Genomic DNA, 20,261 nt, shown 5'->3' with positions numbered 1-20,261 from the left:
TCAGAGTTCCTTGGTAATGTTCAATACTATAAGGGACAGTATCGGGTAAAGTTTTGTGATTTCCCATATTGTTTAAACTTCCCCTCGAATGGACATAATAAAATATAAAAAATGCATCCCAAGTAAAAGCTTTTTGTGAGTGGAAATGTTTTACTTATTGGTATGTGCATTTTTTGCCCCTTTTTGTTGTGCCTTATTTATTTTGCTGAATGACAAAATTCGATAAAAAAAATAACTTTTCTGTTGTTTTTAGTGGATTTATTCCAATAAACAATCCTCAATGTAACGAAAAAACAATTTAATATGTTTCTCATTTGTAAACGTCAGTTTCCAAAAACACAATATTAATCAAGAAAGTTTATTTTATCAAGTCACTAACTTGTAAAACTGACAGTTAACTTGCAAAATTTTTACAAATTAGTAGTATTATTTACATTAGAAAATTTTGTTTTATCGTCATATATTATGTTGAAAATCATGGTACAATTGTTATTTCCAGTAACACAGATTTTTGATGATGAAAGAGTTGATACTGATGATGATGAACCATCTGTTGACTCAGAAACTGCTGAACTCGAGGACTGCAGAACATTTGTACTCTCCTTACTACCAAATAATTTGCTAGACATTTCGTTTTTTTTGTTGACCGAATCATCTAAATAACTCATCGCAATTTCGGTGCTCTTCCACCCTCCTGCACGCTTTAGTGCTAAAATATCTCCACCCGAATCCGCAACCATAGTGGCTCCAGTTCTGCGAAAAGAGTGGCCGGTGTATAACTATGGGTCTTTTAAACCTAAATATTTCGCTATTTGCTTTGGGATACCACCAATAGTGTGCTGGCCAGCATTAAGGGAAATGCACTTTCCATGTCGGTATGTCAAAAAAAATCTTAGGCTGTCTGTTCCAGGAGGCCGAAGATTTACACATTTTCTGTATAACATGCAAGGCTTGAAGCTGCAGCCATCATCGGTTATGGTGACTCTTCTTGTTGTTAAATTTTTTGTTTGCCGCAATGTCACAATAACGTATTTTCCCATATCTTCTACATCATTCATGTTTAAGGAGAGAAATTCGTCACATCGACAACATCCAAAAATCCCAAATATTGTTACAATTTTCGCCAGCAACCACTGGTCATCAGGAGCATGTAAAAGAAATTGTTCAGCCTCTTCTTCACTTAATACCTTGGCCTTTTTTGGCGTATAACGCTCATTTTTTCGTTTCAGAAACGCTATTACCTTTTGAAATCTGCAAATGACAACTAAACGTCATATTTTTCAATAAATTTTTTAAGGAAAAGAAACCTGCGAACAGAGGCATTTTCTTTCATTTCCAAGCAGCTTTTCAGCATAGACCATTTTGCTCATAAAGTATTAGGGCTGAATCTAGCTGATTCAAGTAGACCAACAAAACATCTTCAGTTACCCCAATCACACTATTTTTGTTTTGCCACTTTTTGAAGTCGTCGTATTCTCGCTCGTACCTTGAAGCTGATTTTGCAGGTAATAAACTTGAAGCTACACTACTGGCTGCCTCAATAATTTCTTCTGGTACATTCATTTTCGCTTTCGCCAAAACAAATGTAAAGAAAAATAAACAGACATGTTCATGGCAACGCTTCCATAGCTTACATAGTCATAGGTTTGAAGAATTGAAAAACAGTTTCATGTGCAAGCAAAATAAAGATCACAATTAATGCGTGCCACATCAGTGACTGTGTCATATAGATTCTATATTATGCTTGTTAATTTCTTTATTGATTAATATCCTTTATTTTTCGGTTGAGTAAAACATAATTCAACAACCTAAATTTGGAGAAGGTGTTGAGAGATAGAAATTTTAGGTTTAAATATTTGAATAATATTAAATTCTGTGGTCTGTAGATCTAATAACATCACATATATATATATATATATATATATATATATATATATATATATATATATATATATATATATATATATATATATATATATATATATATATATATATATATATATATATATATATATATATATATATATATATATATATATATAGATCAATGAGATAAGGGTTTATCGACTCAATGTTTGGAGGAATAAATGAAAAGATGAACTCTTTATTCTGTGCCAAGCTTTCGCATTTTTTTAATGCTTCTTCAGGGCTTCTAAAAGAATGTACAATAATTTTCACAATGAACAATTTAAAATATTTTTTACACATTGAACTTACCGAATGTGAGATTTTTAAAGTCACTAGCATCATGCTCAAACATTCGTCATTAAATAAAACTTACAGACTAGACAAAACAATACAAATACAATTATCAATGTAAATTAGCCGCATCGCAGTTTATATAAATAAATGATTGATAAACTTGTTATTGTTGCTTTGTTTACGAAATAATTACAGGTTATGTTACAGCTCTCTGTGGATTTAGATCTTTACTTTGTGTTCCCAAATCTTCCTGGTTCATTATTCATCTACAGGGCCATCGTAAAAGTTCTTGTATTTTGATATTTCCAACAAATAACTATATATTGAACTCAAATTGTTGGTGTCCGTTTTTTTATTTATCACCTTTTCTGTTTTATTGATGTGGATCATTTCATGTATCAGTCTTTTATGATAATTTGGTTCAGATTTAAATACCTTTACACTACCAAAATCTACACGATGGTCTAAATTATGCGCGTGAATAGCTAGGGCACACCGTTCTTTATATTTTGTTATGTCTGATTTATGTATCGCAATTCTATTTTTGACACATTGTGAGGTTTGTCCAATGTAACTGCGGTCGCAACCCGAACACTCTATTTCGTAGACGACATTACTTTTCAGTGGAGTTGGTAAAGGATCCTTTATCCTGCTGTATAAATTTTTAACGGTTTTTTGATTGTACACTGCAATTTTGACGTTTTCATCCTTGAATATATTTTTAAGTTTTTTTGTTAGGTTGTTTACATTTGGATATGATGCAATATGTACTCTACTTGTGGTTGTATTTTGGTTTTCTATCTGACGTGATGTTTGTGTCTCATCATTAGCATAAAGCAATTTGTTCAGAAGACCATTTGGATATGAATTTTGTTTGAAAATTTCCTGTAATCTTTTTATTCCCTCTTGTTTGAATGTATCATGGCATATTTTGTTGATTCTATTTTTCATCTGTTTTACGGTGTTAATTTTTATATTTATGTTGTGATCTGATTGGAAGTGAATGATCTTGTTTGAGTGGGTATCTTTTCTATGCCATTTCAGTTTTATTCGGTTGTTATGTCTTAAGTGCTTTTGTATCCAAGAAAGGTACTGCTTGTTCATTATTCTCTTTTTCGATGGTGAATTGGAGATCTGCAGAATGTGAATTGAAGCATTCGAGTGTAGTTTGAATATGATCTTCAGGTACTGCCAATATGATGTCGTCCACAAACTTCTTTATGAAAAGTACTCCAACAGTATATACCATATATATGGTACATCTCTAAGAAACATCTTTTCTTAGAGATGTACCATATTAAACGCCACACTTGTTCTATGAATTACAGAAGGGATGTAAACAATATTAGCTCCATCTATACTTATTTGATTCATTATGACCAGTTTGGTGGCAGTGAATTGGATGGATCAAATGGAATGAATATTTCCACAAGTTCTACAGTCGGGATAACGTAATAATGAATTCTGTGTTCCGGACTATTTCTGTGAGAGGGGATTGGATTCGGTTCATGGAGTCTTTCAATAATCGCATTTGTTCTGAGTTCGGTGAGAGTGAATTACTGCGACCAAGTGTGATTTAATGCTATTCTATGTTTCATTTGTCATGTGCGTGTATTCTGTGGCAAGTCTGGTTGACAACATTTTTGACAACCTCTCATTTTGTTGATTATTCTGTTTACCTTATTTACATATGATAATTGATTTCTACTCTTGTGCTAACGAAATATCAGATCTTTTTTCGCTAAATTGTTGATGTTCTTGTTCATTGCTTTCTTGAGAGCTATTGATTTGTGTTCAAATAAGATCTTTACAACTCTGTATTTCGGTATGTACTATTTTTACATGTTTTGTGATTGCCATGTTTTTTGACTGTTTTCTATTGCTATTGTAGAGTCCTGAAGAAGGTCCCCATCGGGATCGAAACGTCGACTAAATGAAATAAAGAAGAGTGAAATTATAACACTTATCAATTTTCCCACACCCCTTATCATATATATATATATATATATATATATATATATATATAATTGTGATGTTATTAGATCTACAGACCACAGAATATAATATTATTTAAATATTTAAACCTAAAATTTCTATCTCTCAACACCTTCTCCAAATTTAGGTTGTTGAATTATGTTTTACTCAACGAAAAATAAAGGATATTAATCAATAAAGAAATTAACAAGCATAATATAGAATCTATATGACATAGTCACTGATGTGGCACGCATTAATTGTGATCTTCATTTTGCTTGCACATGAAACTGTTTTTCAATTCTTCAAACCTCACTCTTTCCAAGGGCTTTGTCAGGATATCAGCAACCTGTTCTTGTGTTGGACGATATTTGAGGCTCACTATTCCATGTTGCACTTTCTCAAACACAAAATGGTATCTTACATCAATGCGTCTGCTTCTTCGGTTGAACTGACCATTTTTGATTATTGTGATTGCACTTTGGTTGTCGATATTTAATTCTGTTTTTATATCACTTCCTGTCAATTCATCTATCACTGATTTCAGGAATAGAATTTCTTTGACACAATCTGCAGCAGCTATATATTCAGATTCTGTGCTAGATAAAAAAACAATTGGCTGCTTTCTTGATCCCCATAAAATAGGACCACCACAGTAGAACACTATATAACCAGAAGTGCTTTTTCTGCTCTCAGGATCTCCAGCGAAGTCTGAGTCACAGAAAGCTATAAGTTTATCATTTTCTATGTTTTTCTGGAAACTTATTCCATCTCTTTCTGTGTTTATCAGATACCTCATAATTCTTTTCACATTAACTATGTCCTGGTTTGTAAGATTCTCCATTCTCCTGCTGAAGTAATTTACAGCGTAGGCTATATCTGGCCTTGTCTTGTTGCTCAGATATAGTAGGCTTCCAATGGCTTCTCGATAGGGAAAAGTTTCATTAAAATTCTTGTTACTGTTGTTAGATTCATTAGAAACCATAGGAGTTGATATTGGTTTTGCTTTTTCCATCTGAAACTTTTCAAGGATCGATTTCACATATGCTTCTTGATTGAGATTTATTTTGCCTGGTCCTCTTTTTATCTCAATGCCTAGAAATTTGTCAGGATTTTCACAAAATGTCACATCAAATTCTCTTCCCAAAATTTCTATCAGAGAATTAATTCATTTGTTCTTTATTTTTATCTATAAGTATGCCATCATCAACATAAATGGCCAGAAACATTTTTTAACATGCACTGGTCACTTTTTAATGGAATTAGGCCATTCGATATCAAGTATCCAGTTAATCTCTCATTCCACTTGAGTGGTGCTTGCTTTAGGCCATATAACGAGCGATTCAATTTACAAATTTTATTTTTATTGTTTTCCTTGTCAAAACCTTCAGGGAGTTGCATAAAAATATCTTCAGTTAAACTACCATACAGAAAAGCAGTCTTTATATCGAACTTATAAATTGCCATTTCATATTTGGCTGCCTGTGCAAATAATATTCTCAATGAACTAACATTAACAACGGGACTGAATGTTTCGTTAAAATCTATACCACTTTTCTGCTGGCATCCTCTTATGACTAATCTAGCTTTGTGTTTATTATTATCCTTTAGACGAATAATCAACTTACTTGTTAGGATTTTCTTACCCTTAGCCTCATCCTTATTCACATAGGTCCAGGTCTCATTTTTTATTGAGGAATCCTTTTCTTCATCAATTGCAGTTAGCCACTGATTCCTATTCTGTCCTTGCACAGTTTCTTGATAGGTCAGTAAGATTTCTTCTGAGTCTAGCACATAGTCATTGTATTTCTCAGGAAGCTTGATCCTTCTACCTCGTCTTGTTTTTCTCAACTCTCATTCTTCTTCGACTTCATTACCTTCTCCCAAGTCTAAGTCACTTTCATCTTCATTTGGCTGGTCTTGGTTTTCTTGGTGTGCATTCCCTTGATCTTGAATTTCTTGGTTTTCAATTTTTTCTTCTTCAAAAAAAATTCTATGTCAATTTTCTCATCAGGTTTTGCTTCTAAAGGAGAAAAGAATGTGTTTGTAAAAATCACATCCCTGATTATGAAAACTTTCTTTTCTTGTATATTCCACAAGCGGTAGCCATTTGGAGCGTATCCCACAAGCATAGCTTCTTCACTTCGACTATCCAACTTCTTCAGTGGTTTGACCACTTTTGCATGTACTTTCTGTCCAAAGATTTGTAGATTGCTTATGTCAGTTTTCTTTCCATACCACAATTCAGCTGGAGTTTGAGACATTCCTTTTGTTGGACTTCTATTTGTCAGATAAGCCGCTGTTTGTACTGCTTCACCCCACAGATATTTTTCACATTTTGCATCAAAGATGAGTGCCCTGGCTTTATTCATTAATGTCAGATTCAGACGTTCACTTTTTCCATTCAGTTGAGGGGTATAAGGAATGGTGTAGTCTAAAATAGTACCCCTTTCTTGGCACCATTTGATAAGTTGCTCATTCTTAAACTCTCGTCCATTATCACATCTGATTTTACAAGTCTTGACATTGAAGCGAGTTTCTCCCTCATTTATAAATCTTCTTATGCACTGAAAAACTTCATTTAATGTTTTAGTTTCTAAAAGATAAACCATGCAGAAACGACTATAATCATCGAGAAAAGTGAAGAAATAGTTTTTGCTATTATGTGTTGAAGGCTTTATTGCACCACATAAATCAGTGTGTATTATTTCAAGAGGGCGACTTGCTCTTTCTCTTACAGTTTTAAAAGGAAGTCTTACCTGTTTTGCTTGTGCGCAAATATTACAGTCTAACATCTTACTTGTTTCGGTTTTGAAAGATACTCCATTACATAACTCAGGAATCTTCATTAGTTGACCATAACTGAGATGTCCTAGTTTCCTGTGCCACTCTTCCAGTCCATTCGTCTTATTCTTTTCAGCAATCAGAGCATTTTCACTGGATTTTTTCATATTCACTACATAGTGTCCATTTTCTGTTTTTCTTCACTGACATGAGATTTCTCGTCAAATCAGGTACATAGTATCCTTCATTCATGGTACATTTTCTTCCAGCTCCACTGAACCATATCCTTCGATTGGCATGAATTGTCCTTTCTTTGCAATTTTAACTTTTTCTGAGTAGTTCTTTCTGTTCAGTAAGACCTCCTCTTCGTTGGTCATCATATTATTACATCCACTATCAACCACCATCTCGAAATTAATATTAGATTGTGGTTTCTTGATTGACTCACTTTGATAAGCAAAGAATGAGATCTTACTTGATGTGGATTGTTGGTCATTACTTTTCATGATTCTGTCTCTGTTTTTATTCTTTTCTTTGAAGTAGCAGTCTTCTGATGCATGATTCAACCTTTTGCAGTATATGCATGCTTTATTTTTCATGAAACAATCTTTTTCATTATGGTTATTTTTCCTGCAAATTCTGCATTGATTTTTCTTGCACTGAGATTTTTTGTGCCCTTTTCGTCCACACCCATCGCACTTGATGGTATTATTTTGTTCCCTTGTTTCAGCTTCAAAGGAAACTGGAGAATCTTCTCCACAACGTAATTTGTCTTCTTCCAAAGAAAGCCTGGACATTAGATTTTCAATAGTTTTTTCAGATTGAATCGTTGAATCCCATGCACTACTGAAATGTTTAAACTTTTCTGGTAGAACTGTTAATATTTTTGAGATTATCATCGGTTCTGTGATGTCTTCACTTAAAATCTTCAACTTGAACACTAACTTCTGGATTTCACTGATTTTTGTATGAACATTCTTAGTTTTGTCGTATTTGTAGTTGTAAAATTCCTGAAGCAGTAAACATTTTTCCTGATCGGTATCCTTCTTGAATATTCGCAGTAGTGTATCATACATTTCTTTTGCACTTTCGCATGTCATAAGGTGTACTTTAACATTTTTATCCACTGTTCTCAGTATAGCATGCTGTGCTACAGCGTCCTTTGCATTCCATTTGGCAATCTTTTCTTCATTTTGTTCACAGGAAGAGAGTGACGATGATCCATCTACAATGTCCATCACTTGTTTTGCTCGAAAAAGAATTTTTACTTCGAAATGCCACATTGGAAAAGTATTACTGTCTTTCAGTTTTTGTACGCTGGCTATATCGTCTCCATCAATTTTGTTCGCCGACGCCATGATGATTTCTCGAAAACAAAATGGAAGCACTGTCTTACCGAGTCCTTAGTTTTACTGATTTTATTGTTTGTTCGCAGAAGTTTTTTCGTTCTAGCGTTCTCTGGGTACCCTAACCTGTTGTTTTTAGTGGATTTATTCCAATAAATAATCCTCAATGTAACGAAAAAACAATTTATTCGAGATGAAACATCGGCGTCTTATATGACATTTTACATTAATCTCTCTATTTCTATGAGCTGTTACCTATCATTAAAAATGAACTGTCACAAAATTGTGATGTTATTAGATCTACAGACCACAGAATATAATATTATTCGATATTTAAACCTAAAATTTCTATCTCTCAACATTATCAAGGCACTATATAAATCAGCAATAGAGAATACCTCTTCATAGCTGAAAATAACATTCGCGGATTTCAATGTGATTCCTTTTTTTCACAGTTTTTCAACTACTTCATTTTTTCATTGGATTTTTTTACAATGAATCTTTTGAGCATATCTCTGCACCCTCTTTTCCCAGGATTTTCTAAAAGTCAACAAAATGATTATTTTTCATGACGTGTCTTTTAGAGTTGACAGCCACTTCAAAAAACGGAGAGTCAACGATTACAACATTTTTAACAATATCAAAGGTTTCTAACTCCAAATCCCCTCTTACACATTCTTTTTCAGCCACATCTATTATTTCGTCAGATTCTGTTTTTCTGTCCATTCTCGACGTTCTGAAATTTCTCTCAGCAAAATGTTTTTGTCTCTTAGTGAAGAAATCTTTCAACAATTCCAAAATTTTTGTATGGCCATCAACGATAAAACATTTTTTCGGACACTGCGCAAAAATACCGAAATAACGTTTGAATTGATCATTAGATATAATATCTCTCCAATTTTCTCTTGAAAATATTTCAATCTGTTATTTCTGCAATCAGCCTCAAAGATGAAAATCCATTGATAATAATTAGAATATTCCTCAGTTCGTCCAGTATATTGATCATTTTTGTGTCGCGGCACCATCATTTTCCGCCCAAGTTGACATATTTTCGTTGGGTAGACAACTCTGTGTATCCATTTCGGCATCCATTTTTCAGATACTATATTCGTGACAACCACAACTTACACAAACTTTTGTGTCAAACAAAGAGAAGCTGCTCTGGAGTTAACTCGGTAACAACAGGAACTCTTAAGAGTTCCTGCAATGGCATGAAAGAGACTTGGCCATATGAACGTTAAATTGTACAAAGAAATGTTTGCGAAAAACCCAGAAGGACTGAAACTAACCGATAGTGATGAATTATTTTGTGAAAAATGAATAATAAATTGAAATTCACACCAGTGTCACCCAATAATATTGAACTGGGTGAATACCGACGATTGTGGTCCAATGAGCCAGATTCCATCGGTGGATCACGGTATTATGTTTCGTTCAAGGATAACAGTTCTAACTTCTTGGAGGTTAAATTTATGAAACGTAAATCGGACGTAAATAAATGCTTTCGCGAGTATATCAATAAGACTCGAACCAAATTAGGTCACAAAATGCAACGAGTAAGATGTGATAATGGAACCGAATAAACAAACATATGTTAGAACTATTTCGTTCCAAGGGCATTGTTTTGGAGCATACTGGTATTTATTCCCCAGTAAAAAACGGAAAGTGAAAGAGAAAACAGAACATTTGTGGAACAAATGTTACTACTACTATACTATTAACCAAGGACTATACTATTAACCAAGGACCTACCGAAAAGTTTATGGGCTGAAGCCCACTTCAGTGGTTTACATTCATAATCTAACTAGCGATATGGGAGGTAAGTCCTCTTTCGGATTATGAATGGGAAGACCCAGACCTCGAACCATACGGTTCTGAAGCCTATCTCGTTACAGATAAAAGTCTAAGGAAAAAACTGGATGAGAAAAGTGAAAAACTTTCATTTATCGGATACGAAGGTAACTCTACTAATTATATATTATTTGATCCTGTCAACGGAGGTATCAAAGTATCATAGAATGTTAGTTTCAACACAGTTGCAGTCAGAGGAGTACAGTGTTGTTGTACCTCGACCCAAGCAAGAAGCTGAGAGACGTTCAAGAGATTCAAGGTGCTGCAAAAGACCAATTTCAAGAATAAGAAACCTTTAATGAACAAGAAAAACTCTGAATGAACATGAGGAAACTTCAAATGAACATAAATATCAAAGGAATAAAAGATATATGCAACAGGCCAGAGAATCCATACAAAAACCCAAAAAGCTACAAGACTATGAAATCCACCATGAAGTCAACATTGTAGAAATAATGGAATAGTGAAACATTGAAGAAGCTCTACAGAGCAGAAAGAGGAACAATTGGTTTGAGTCAATCAAAGAAGAAACCGACTGATTGAACAAGAACAATTTTACACATAAAATATCACAAGATATCAAGATTTGGATTTAATTTGAAATCCTTATTTTGTATTGAATTTGAAAGTCATTAGAAAATTCATTAGAATCCAACGAAACATGAAAGTGCGACGAACTACCCGAAGCTAGAGTGCTAAAAGAATATTCCCAGGTCATAAGAAAACATTTTAAATGAATGATTTGAATGAATTGATTCGAATTTTCAGATTTAAATGAATACCCCACGACTAGATATAACAGCATACGAACGAACTTAGCAATAGCTGCCCATAGAGGAAAGGAAATCACACAGTTTTATTTGGACAATACCATACCTAATGCAATTTGAAAAAAAAACATTTTTGTTACTTGACGCCAGATTCAGCTAGTCTTCTCTGTTTGTGACTATAGCGGTGGAGGGTGCAGTAATAAAGCCTATATAGAAAGCAATTGCTCATTCTCACCTGCCAACTGGGGTGCGCCTTCCTATAATACAAAAAATTTTCTCTAATCCACTGGTATATTGCTGACAGGGTCATTTTATTTCCATTTTTTCCCATTGCCATACAAATAAGCGTAGCGTAACTGAAGGGGGGTTTTTTATCTCCATTCTTCTTATAATAATTTATATTAATAGTTAAATCTTCTTGACTAGAATTATTTTTCTTCTTTGGTTTTGGGGACACAGGAGGTGTGGGTAGGTTGGGAACAGACATAATATTCGTGATATTATGCAGCCAATGCAGGCTTGTTAGGTCTGTTTCGAGAGAATCCTCATGTTCACTCTTCGGGCTGAGCATAATTGTGTTGACGTGGTCAGTGTTGTTCACTTGGATTCTTAAATCTTCATTGAAACCAGTCGTTACTGCTTTCGGGTCTTCTATATGTTCTTCGAACAAAACCTGTAAAGAGTCTTCAATTAATTCCAACAAATACATTCTGAGATAATAAAACGATAACCCTACGTGGCAAATTCGAAATTGTGTTTATGTACAGGGTGGGCAAATAAGCGAGGTAAGCGGCTATATCTCAGGAACCACTCATCGTAGAGACTTGCGGTAAAAAATTTTACCACTAAAGTAAACAAAAGAAAACACTGGAAATTGTTTTGAAGTTCATACCTCCACCGCTAGGCTAGGCTAGCTATCGTCGAGTAGAAAAATGCATTTTACTCGAAAAATTTTCATATTAAGTTGGAAAAAAAATATCATCACTGTGAACCTTGGAAAATTCTCTATCTGCTTGAATTGTCACTTTCGATTTTGCGACATCAAATAAGGGTGGGGGAAAGATAGAAATCTGACTTATTGAAATGTCTGTAACTTCAGTTTGGCTCAACATTTTTGAACAAATTAGATCTTATTTGAGAGACAACATCTTGTTGATTAAGGACAAAATATACTCATGATGAATTTGATTCAGCTGCTTCCGATAGGGAGCGCTAAGTCAGAAATTCATTGTTTTGTTCATTTTTCTCTGAAATTTCAAATGTAATGATAGGATTTTCTTAACAGAAACAAAAATTTCATTGAATTTGCATGAAAAAACCTGCAGGTCGCAAAGCGATAATTTCAGGCGTTCTGAAGTTATGGCCGAAAGAAGATATTCTTCAACTGATGCACTGCGAAAAACCAAATTGAATCTTCAAGTTCTAACAGAAACAGAAATCCCATCAAATTTGTATGAAAAAACCAAAAGGTCGCAAAGCGATAGCTTCAGGCGTTCTGGAGTTATGGCCGAAAAAGACACAATTTAGTTTTTCAGTGCATCAGTTGAAGAATATCTTTTTTCGTCCATAACTACAGAACCCCTGAAGCTATCGCTTTGCGACCTGTTGGTTTTTTCATACAAATTTGATGGGATTTCTGTTTCTGTTAGAACTTGAAGACTCAATTTGGTTTTTCGCAGTGCATCAGTTGAAGAATATCTTCTTTCGGCCATAACTTCAGAACGCCTGAAATTATCGCTTTGCGACCTGCAGGTTTTTTCATGCAAATTCAATGAAATTTTTGTTTCTGTTAAGAAAATCCTATCATTACATTTGAAATTTCAGAGAAAAATGAACAAAACAATGAACTTCTGACTTAGCGCTCCCTATCGGAAGCAGCTGAATCAAATTCATCATGAGTATATTTTGTCCTTAATCAACAAGATGTTGTCTCTCAAATAAGATCTAATTTGTTCAAAAATGTTGAGCCAAACTGAAGTTACAGACATTTCAATAAGTCAGATTTCTATCTTTCCCCCACCCTTATTTGATGTCGTAAAATCGAAAGTGACAATTCAAACAGATAGAGAATTTTCCAAGGTTTACAGTGATGATATTTTTTTTCCAACTTAATATGAAAATTTTTCGAGTAAAATGCATTTTTCTACTCGACGATAGCTATTACGCCCCCTAGCGGTGGAGGTATGAACTTCAAAACAATTTCCAGTGTTTTCTTTTGTTTAATTTAGTGGTAAAATTTTTTACCGCAAGTCTCTACGATGTGTGGTTCCTGAGATATAGCCGCTTACCTCGCTTATTTGCCCACCCTGTACATGACTGCACCAAGAAGCATAGAAGTACATGAGTCGTTGAATAGAAACTCATCTATGACTAATTAGATTACGTACAATTTGAATGACATAATGACTATTATAAGATGCATAGAATACATTTCTATCCATCTCGATTATAACCATCGAATTCTGAATCATGCAGGTTTACTTGTTTATTTACTCCTATTGAATTATATATTCATTATTCAACAGCTTTTGAGCAATTAATAGTATCTTTTAATAGTTGTAATAACTCACTATAATGAATCGGAAAAGATGGGTCTGTTCGGTTGGCCGAAAGGGAAGATTTTGACGTATTCAAAGTTGATACCTAATTCCTTTGAATGTTTTGCTGAGGAAGATTACTTCATATAGTGAAGAGAAATATTGTATAGACCCCCAGAAGTGACACTATCAGCTAATATTATCATACAGAATTTTTGGTCCGGGAAATCCCAAAATGAGTAAAATTTGTATACCATAGTCATTGGTAACTATAAGTATTAGTATCAATAGTAAGGTTTGTCAATGAAGTTATTTTTCTGTACATCCCAGTATTTATTGTTACAGTCGTAGATAATAGTATATTGTGCAACAAGTGGGGAAAGTCCAACTTTTCTCGCGAGTGTGGAAGTTTGTGGCACAAGCCTGAAAGGCGAGTGCCGCAAACACACGAGCGAGAAAAGGACTTTCTCCACATGTTGCACACTATACTTTTCCTACAACTGCACAAATTTCAATAATTCAAGTAATGGACTTGATTCAAATCAAAATGACCTTCGTTGACAGTATGTGCTAATTTATTGCGTTTCCATAGAAACGACTCAAAAACCCAATTTCATTGGTCTACCAAAGGAGATGTGGGCAAAGTGCCGTGGGGAATAATATTTCCCACAGTATGCGCAATACATAGTATTGCAATTGAGTCAACCATGCAGAATACGCTACTTTTCTTAGCAGTTGTAGGAAAAATATAGTATTCAACTCGCGGTAATGGTCATATAACTCACTTGATGAATTACTTCATCTGCGTGGGTTATGGCTAAGATGCATAGAATACCTGGTGTGTTTACTGATTCGATTTTGTTTCAGACTTTTTGAGAGACCCACCTGTTGCTTTGGTGGTCTGCTCCACCAGAGTGCTGTAAGGTGGCGCTCTTTAAAATTTTTCGAATTCCCGCATCTGCCTGGTGCCGTTTATAAAGGAAATACTGATTTTAGACACTGCAAACATTCACAATAAATTACAATTCAGTTCATATCGAATTTTTACTCAAATGAATGGAATATAATGACAGACCATAGAATATAAAATATTATTGTTCTATACTCAAAGTTCACGACAAGAGCGTAGAAATAAGGGGATACTGGGGGTAATTACACGGTGCTCCTAAATTGGAGATACAAATGAAAATGACAGATTTTCGGATCATTTTAAGAAAAAAAGTCCTATAACATGAGTCCTCAAACATTTTGTTTTGAAATACATGTGTTGAAGTTCAAGTTATTTTCTCGTATAACCTTCCCTTCACAAGATATTTAATATGAATTGGCCATAGATATTTCAGTTTAAAGTTTTCACTATGTGATATGCTAATTTTGAATGCAAATCTACAGGGTGATATATTTTCTGGAAGGATGCCTGCTTCCTTCCTCCAAAATTATATTTTGGTGAATGGCTGTTAGTTTAGGAAAATGTAGAAAAAAAAATCTGGTCCAGTACTACACTTTTTGGTTTGTTATAGTTTTGTCGTATCTGCTATCGATTTCGAGAAAAATCTCTAGTAATCCCCAGGAAAATCCAAATTATTATAAAGATCCAGCTAGTAAGCTCTAATGAATGCATTAATTATAAGTTTTGGTATTTATTTACCTAATCTGTAGATTAATGAATATTTGATCAACTGTACGACACACTAGAAACAACCTGTATATTGAAAGCAAAGCCTTTGTGGGCTCATATTCATGAAACTTTTTTTTCTCAAAATTATCCAAGTAATTTCTCATTTTCCTTCGTAACTCTTATTTGAGAACAAGGTAAGAACAACCGAATTAGTAACAACAAAAATTATTTCGAGTAATTTGGTTCAAACTTCGTTATCAAACTTCTTTTTCTAACATTACAGATATGAATAAAAGTTGTCATCAAAAATTTTTTTTTCGATTATCCCTCCCCAAGAAAAAAAAAATCTACGCCCTTGGTTCACAAGAGTCGAGAATTGAGAGAAATGTCAAATATAAACGATGTATGCGCCATCTGAAAAGCCCGCGATCCCTCGAAATCAAGTAGGTATAAATCCGAAAAATCTCCCGTTTTGTCTGAAAGTTTTACAGGTATAAGTAGACACACCAGGTATTCTATGCATCTTAGTTATGGCCTACATTACCGCGCGTTGAATAATATACTTCAGGACTCTCAGAGCTTCTTTTGGAACAACTATAGATCTCTTTAGTTTTATCAGAAGATAGTTATGCCGTCTCGAAAATCGAATCTTAGGACTTAGTATGGTACGTTGAATGAAAGTTGGTGTATATTTTTAGTTCACGTGAATTCTGCTTCGAGGGCGCTGCACTAGGTGAAAGTTCTTTTAATTCCAATGTACATCCTTCAAGAAAGGCATAATAATGCGTCCTAAATCCGGCAACAGTGGATACTAATAAAACACATTTTTTCGCTCAACCGTAATGATTCTTTCTTGGCTCCAAGATCTGTACAGCTGCTGTTTATGTAAGATCACCAAGAAATCCTTCAATCACAAGTAACAAGAAGAGGAACTACATAAGTAATTCAAGCTTTCACGCCAAGCCACATCTTCATCAAAAGAAGAAAAGCCTTCAAGCCAGGCCATATCAAGAATAACCAACAAACCTCTTGAGATGGCAGCAATCCGAAAGAAACAAGAATTTCAAATAATTTAATTCCACAATCAGGTAGTCAGGATTTGGTCCAGTACGAAAAAGACCAAAAGATCTACAACTTTCAAAAAGAAGCAATCCAATCCATGTGGAAAAACATTTATGAAACCTATCTAGTACTTAAACTAACTCAAAATGGCGTTAGTCAAGATCAAATCTTTGAAAACACCATTTCAACTATCCAAGATGAGTACGAGGAACTAATGAAAACATTTGAAGAAGATGAGCAACGAAACGAAATCTCCCATCAAGGATATCCTAATCCTCCACAATCAAACTTGAGAGCTGCAGCAACAACCTCTCGCCCAATGAGAAACAACCAGTCCGCATCAACCACAAGCTCATTTTATCCAATACAAGGGAGCATCAACAAAATATGGACAGAATCAACCCAATACGCAAAGGGAACAAAATGAATCGATAACGAAAATCCACGGAAACAATGTATCTATCACCACAGATAATATTGAATCTTCGAACATGGAATACAACTACCACGACTCAGGATCCGAAGCCTCATCAATATCAACCAAAGCCATGCAACCACCCAAGATAGAAAAAAGAACGAAGCACAAGGCATTGGAATAGGTCAGTCTCAGTCCGGATCATCGCAACATAATATGGTATACTGCAAGGTCAGACCAAGATTTCAGAGTTCATTCATAATAAATGCAGCGTTGCATATACTTCCAACTTCCAATGCACCAGACAATAATCCAGCTGATTTGACAACGGCCTCCAAACGAATAAACAACAACATTTGGTGGAATGTTCCAGATCAATTACTACGGAAACCCACCAAGATTCAAGAAATTTAGATAATTGGCCATGATTGGGACATTACTCTTCCCGAAGAAATTCGCAAAGAATGGGCGAAAATAAGTCAAGAATTTCCGAGACTTCGACAAATATGCATACCAAGATGAAAAACCATTCAGAAAATTGAAAACGACTTCTGGAAGAAATGGTCCAGCAAGTATCTATCTCATCCACAGCAACGTACTAAATGGAAGAATATAGAAAATAACTTAACCAATGGGGACATAGTACTGCTAAAACAAGACAAATCATCCTCAATAAATGGAAATAACAGAATATCTTCCCGCAATTGATGGTTTGGTACAAGTGGTAATTGTAATAACAGCGGACTAGAAACAGTTCAAACGACCCATCACCAAACTATGCAAATCACCCCATCGGGATGAAGAAAACCTCTCAAGATCATCCTATGAGAAGAATGAAAGCAAAGGCCCTTAACGCATAGCCAGTTCATTCACAACTCTATTGATCTGTGACAATCTTGAAGTAGCACCATAACATTGAGAACGTGACTAACACAGTTTATTTTTTATATTTAGGAACGTGACACCTTACGATGCGGACTTCGAGTACCCAGTATCCTGTTCCATTGTAAACAAGACGATACAACGCCGACCAGAGTTCCTGCACATCAAGGGCCCCCAGAGTACGTTTAATTCATATTAAACATATTGGAGAATTTGGTAGAAATTCTATTGCAAATCAAAATGTACGACCGGATGTCCTCGCGCCATTCTGGAACAATCGATTTGCCAAATTCACACATTTCAGCGAATTCCAGGTGAACGAATATGACGGAACTCTACGTTTGAGTTACAAATCAAAAATTATATAAACTGTACTGATTTCCGCATTGTAATTCATTCAAATCATAATGTTTGTGAATTCTGCACTGCTACTTCTACGGATTAACGACCCATTAAAGAAAGCAGAAACGTCTTTTGGGAACTAATTCTCAGAAGATACATCTGATCATTTTTCATTTCAATCCTGCTTCAGGACCTCATTTCGGGAGTCTCTGGGAGTCTGCAATCTAGTGTGCGTATTTTTAGAGTTGTTGGAGAGCAAATTCTCACGTACGTCTTCACTCGGGTCGAAGCTATTCTAAATTCTCGTCCGCTGACACCCGTTAGTAATGATCCCCACGGTTTTTCTGTCATAACTCCTGGCCGCTTCCTCACCTTAGAACCGCTCACTCCTCTACCAGACCACGATAACACTGCCACGTGCTTACAGGTTGTCAACTTCTTGAACGTATACACCGCGATTTTTGGAATTATTGGTCGAAAGAATATTTATACAAGGTTTCCAAAAATCGTATCGGGTATTTGTTTTGTCACCGCATTCAAAACTGAGTTACGGGGGTGATTGTGAAGGGGATCGTGATCTCCGCAATTTTTTGGAGTTTTAGTAACGGTAGATCAGTACCCAGGAATGCATAGCGCATTCTGCGTACAAGAGTATTATCGCAACGGTGATTCAATAGTAGCTTTTCAACGTTTATATCTTACACGCCATGCACCAAGTGATGACTCCATCAGAAAATGGATCCGGATGTTGGAAAATACAGGTGTGACGGTAAAAATTCAAAAATCTGGCCGCCCTCGTTCAGTCCGCGACGAGGAAACGATTCGAGAAGTGAAGGCGTCAGTTCGTCAAAATCCGTCTCTATTCATCCGAAGGCGAGGTCAATCATTAAGCATAAAAAAATCGTCATGCATTCAATTTTAAAGAAAGATTTGCATTTGAAAGCTTATAAAATTCAATTGATTCAGGAATTGAACGATACAGACTATGCTAATCGATTGAATTTTTGCCAACGAAATGTTACGACGACTTGTCAGTACTGGACAGATGAAAATCCGAGACGAAAGTCGTTGTTTGGGCCGCTATGTCTGCTAGAGGCATAATCGTTCCTTATTTTCCAGAAAATCGACGAGGCCAACCACTCAATGTAAATAGTGACCGTTATTGCGATATGCTGAGAAACTTTTTGGGTCCAGACTTACTGGAATTTTAAGGTTACAACTCAAGATCGTGGTTTTAACAAGATGGGGCCACTTGCCATACAACTGATCAAGCAATGGTAGCTGTTAAAGAATTCTTCCCTAATTAGGTAATTTCACGTAGGGGTAACATCAACTGGCCTCCTAGAACTACCAACCTTAGCCCACTTGACTATTTTGCATTTGGCTACCTTAAAAGTAAGGTGTATGAGAATAGTCCAACGAATTTGAAACGATTGAAGCAAAACATCAGTTCAGAAATGGCAGCAATATCGAGAGCGTATCAGCGTGTGATCGTCAATTTTCGTTCCCGATTAGAAGAGTGCCAGCAGCGTAACGATGACCATTTAGATAACATAATCTTTTTCGAATTATTTTCCAGTTTATACTGTAATATTTAACAATTTTTTTTTTATTTTAAGTAGTTTTTGTTTTATCGAAGTAACAAATACCCGATACCCTTTTAGGACACCTTGTACAACTCACACCAAAGAAGTAAATGGCATATATCCAGCTCACCTGGAAAAATGTTTTAGTCCTTATAAAATCGGACAATCTTCCACCGTGTAAGTGGCAATTGAGAAGATATCAACTTCTGACTACAGAGGTGCATCTAGACCAAACCAAACAGAAACTCAACCATTACAGTACTCCCAAGTAGCCAAGCAACACAAGTATCCATTAAAAAACTAAGCTATAGTTCTTAATTACCCACGATCATTCACTTACTATAAACCACTATGTGATCTCTGTAGCTCAGAAGGTACAAGCCAAAAACATTACGCACGATATATTACTTACCGAAATAAAAGAAAAATAGGATTCATAACTATGTCAAATATGACTTCTCTAAGAGCAAACCTAATCGGTGAAGAATGAATAAAGATAATAATAATAGTGCATTTATTACAAAAAATTAATAAAACATAATATAGGGGGCGAAGTCTAGCTTGAGCTACTCTACTCAACCTAAAAATAATAAAAAAATTTAAAAAATTGAATAAATACAAAAATCCCGGAAAATACAAATAACAAAAAATTATATATTTAAACAAGAAATAATAACCCTGAAATAGCAACAGTGAACTCGGATCAACAAATCATCTGTTTCCGATAAACCCTCCCTCAAAATCTTCCTCAATGATCTCACAGAGACCACCCCACATGAAATTAAGTAAACATTATGTACCTTTCAGTTGTAAGTGAAAGAGCGCTGAAACATGGCTGAACCGAATCTAGGCAACATAAGCCTTTGTCCATGCCTAATGGCAACTTCATGAA

General features: G+C 35.0%; 1 protein-coding gene across 3 annotated transcripts in view; it reads right to left on the bottom strand.

Annotated features, from left to right (window-relative positions):
• LOC123681932 (meiosis-specific transcription factor mei4-like) overlaps positions 1–20,261 on the bottom strand; it is a 117,474-nt gene that overhangs the window by 21,970 nt on the left and 75,243 nt on the right. For all 3 annotated transcript variants that reach the window (XM_045620301.1, XM_045620299.1, XM_045620302.1), the window contains exon 3: positions 11,163–11,600. In XM_045620301.1, coding sequence (XP_045476257.1) covers positions 11,163–11,600 — 438 coding nt within the window. The remainder of the gene's footprint in view (positions 1–11,162; positions 11,601–20,261) is intronic.

The sequence above is a fragment of the Harmonia axyridis genome, chromosome 6 (genome assembly GCF_914767665.1).
Source record: "Harmonia axyridis chromosome 6, icHarAxyr1.1, whole genome shotgun sequence".
In the NCBI taxonomy this organism is placed as follows: Eukaryota; Metazoa; Arthropoda; class Insecta; order Coleoptera; family Coccinellidae; genus Harmonia; species Harmonia axyridis.
The sequence above is the reverse complement of the archived record's forward strand: the minus strand, read 5'-3'. Positions and strand labels throughout refer to the sequence as shown.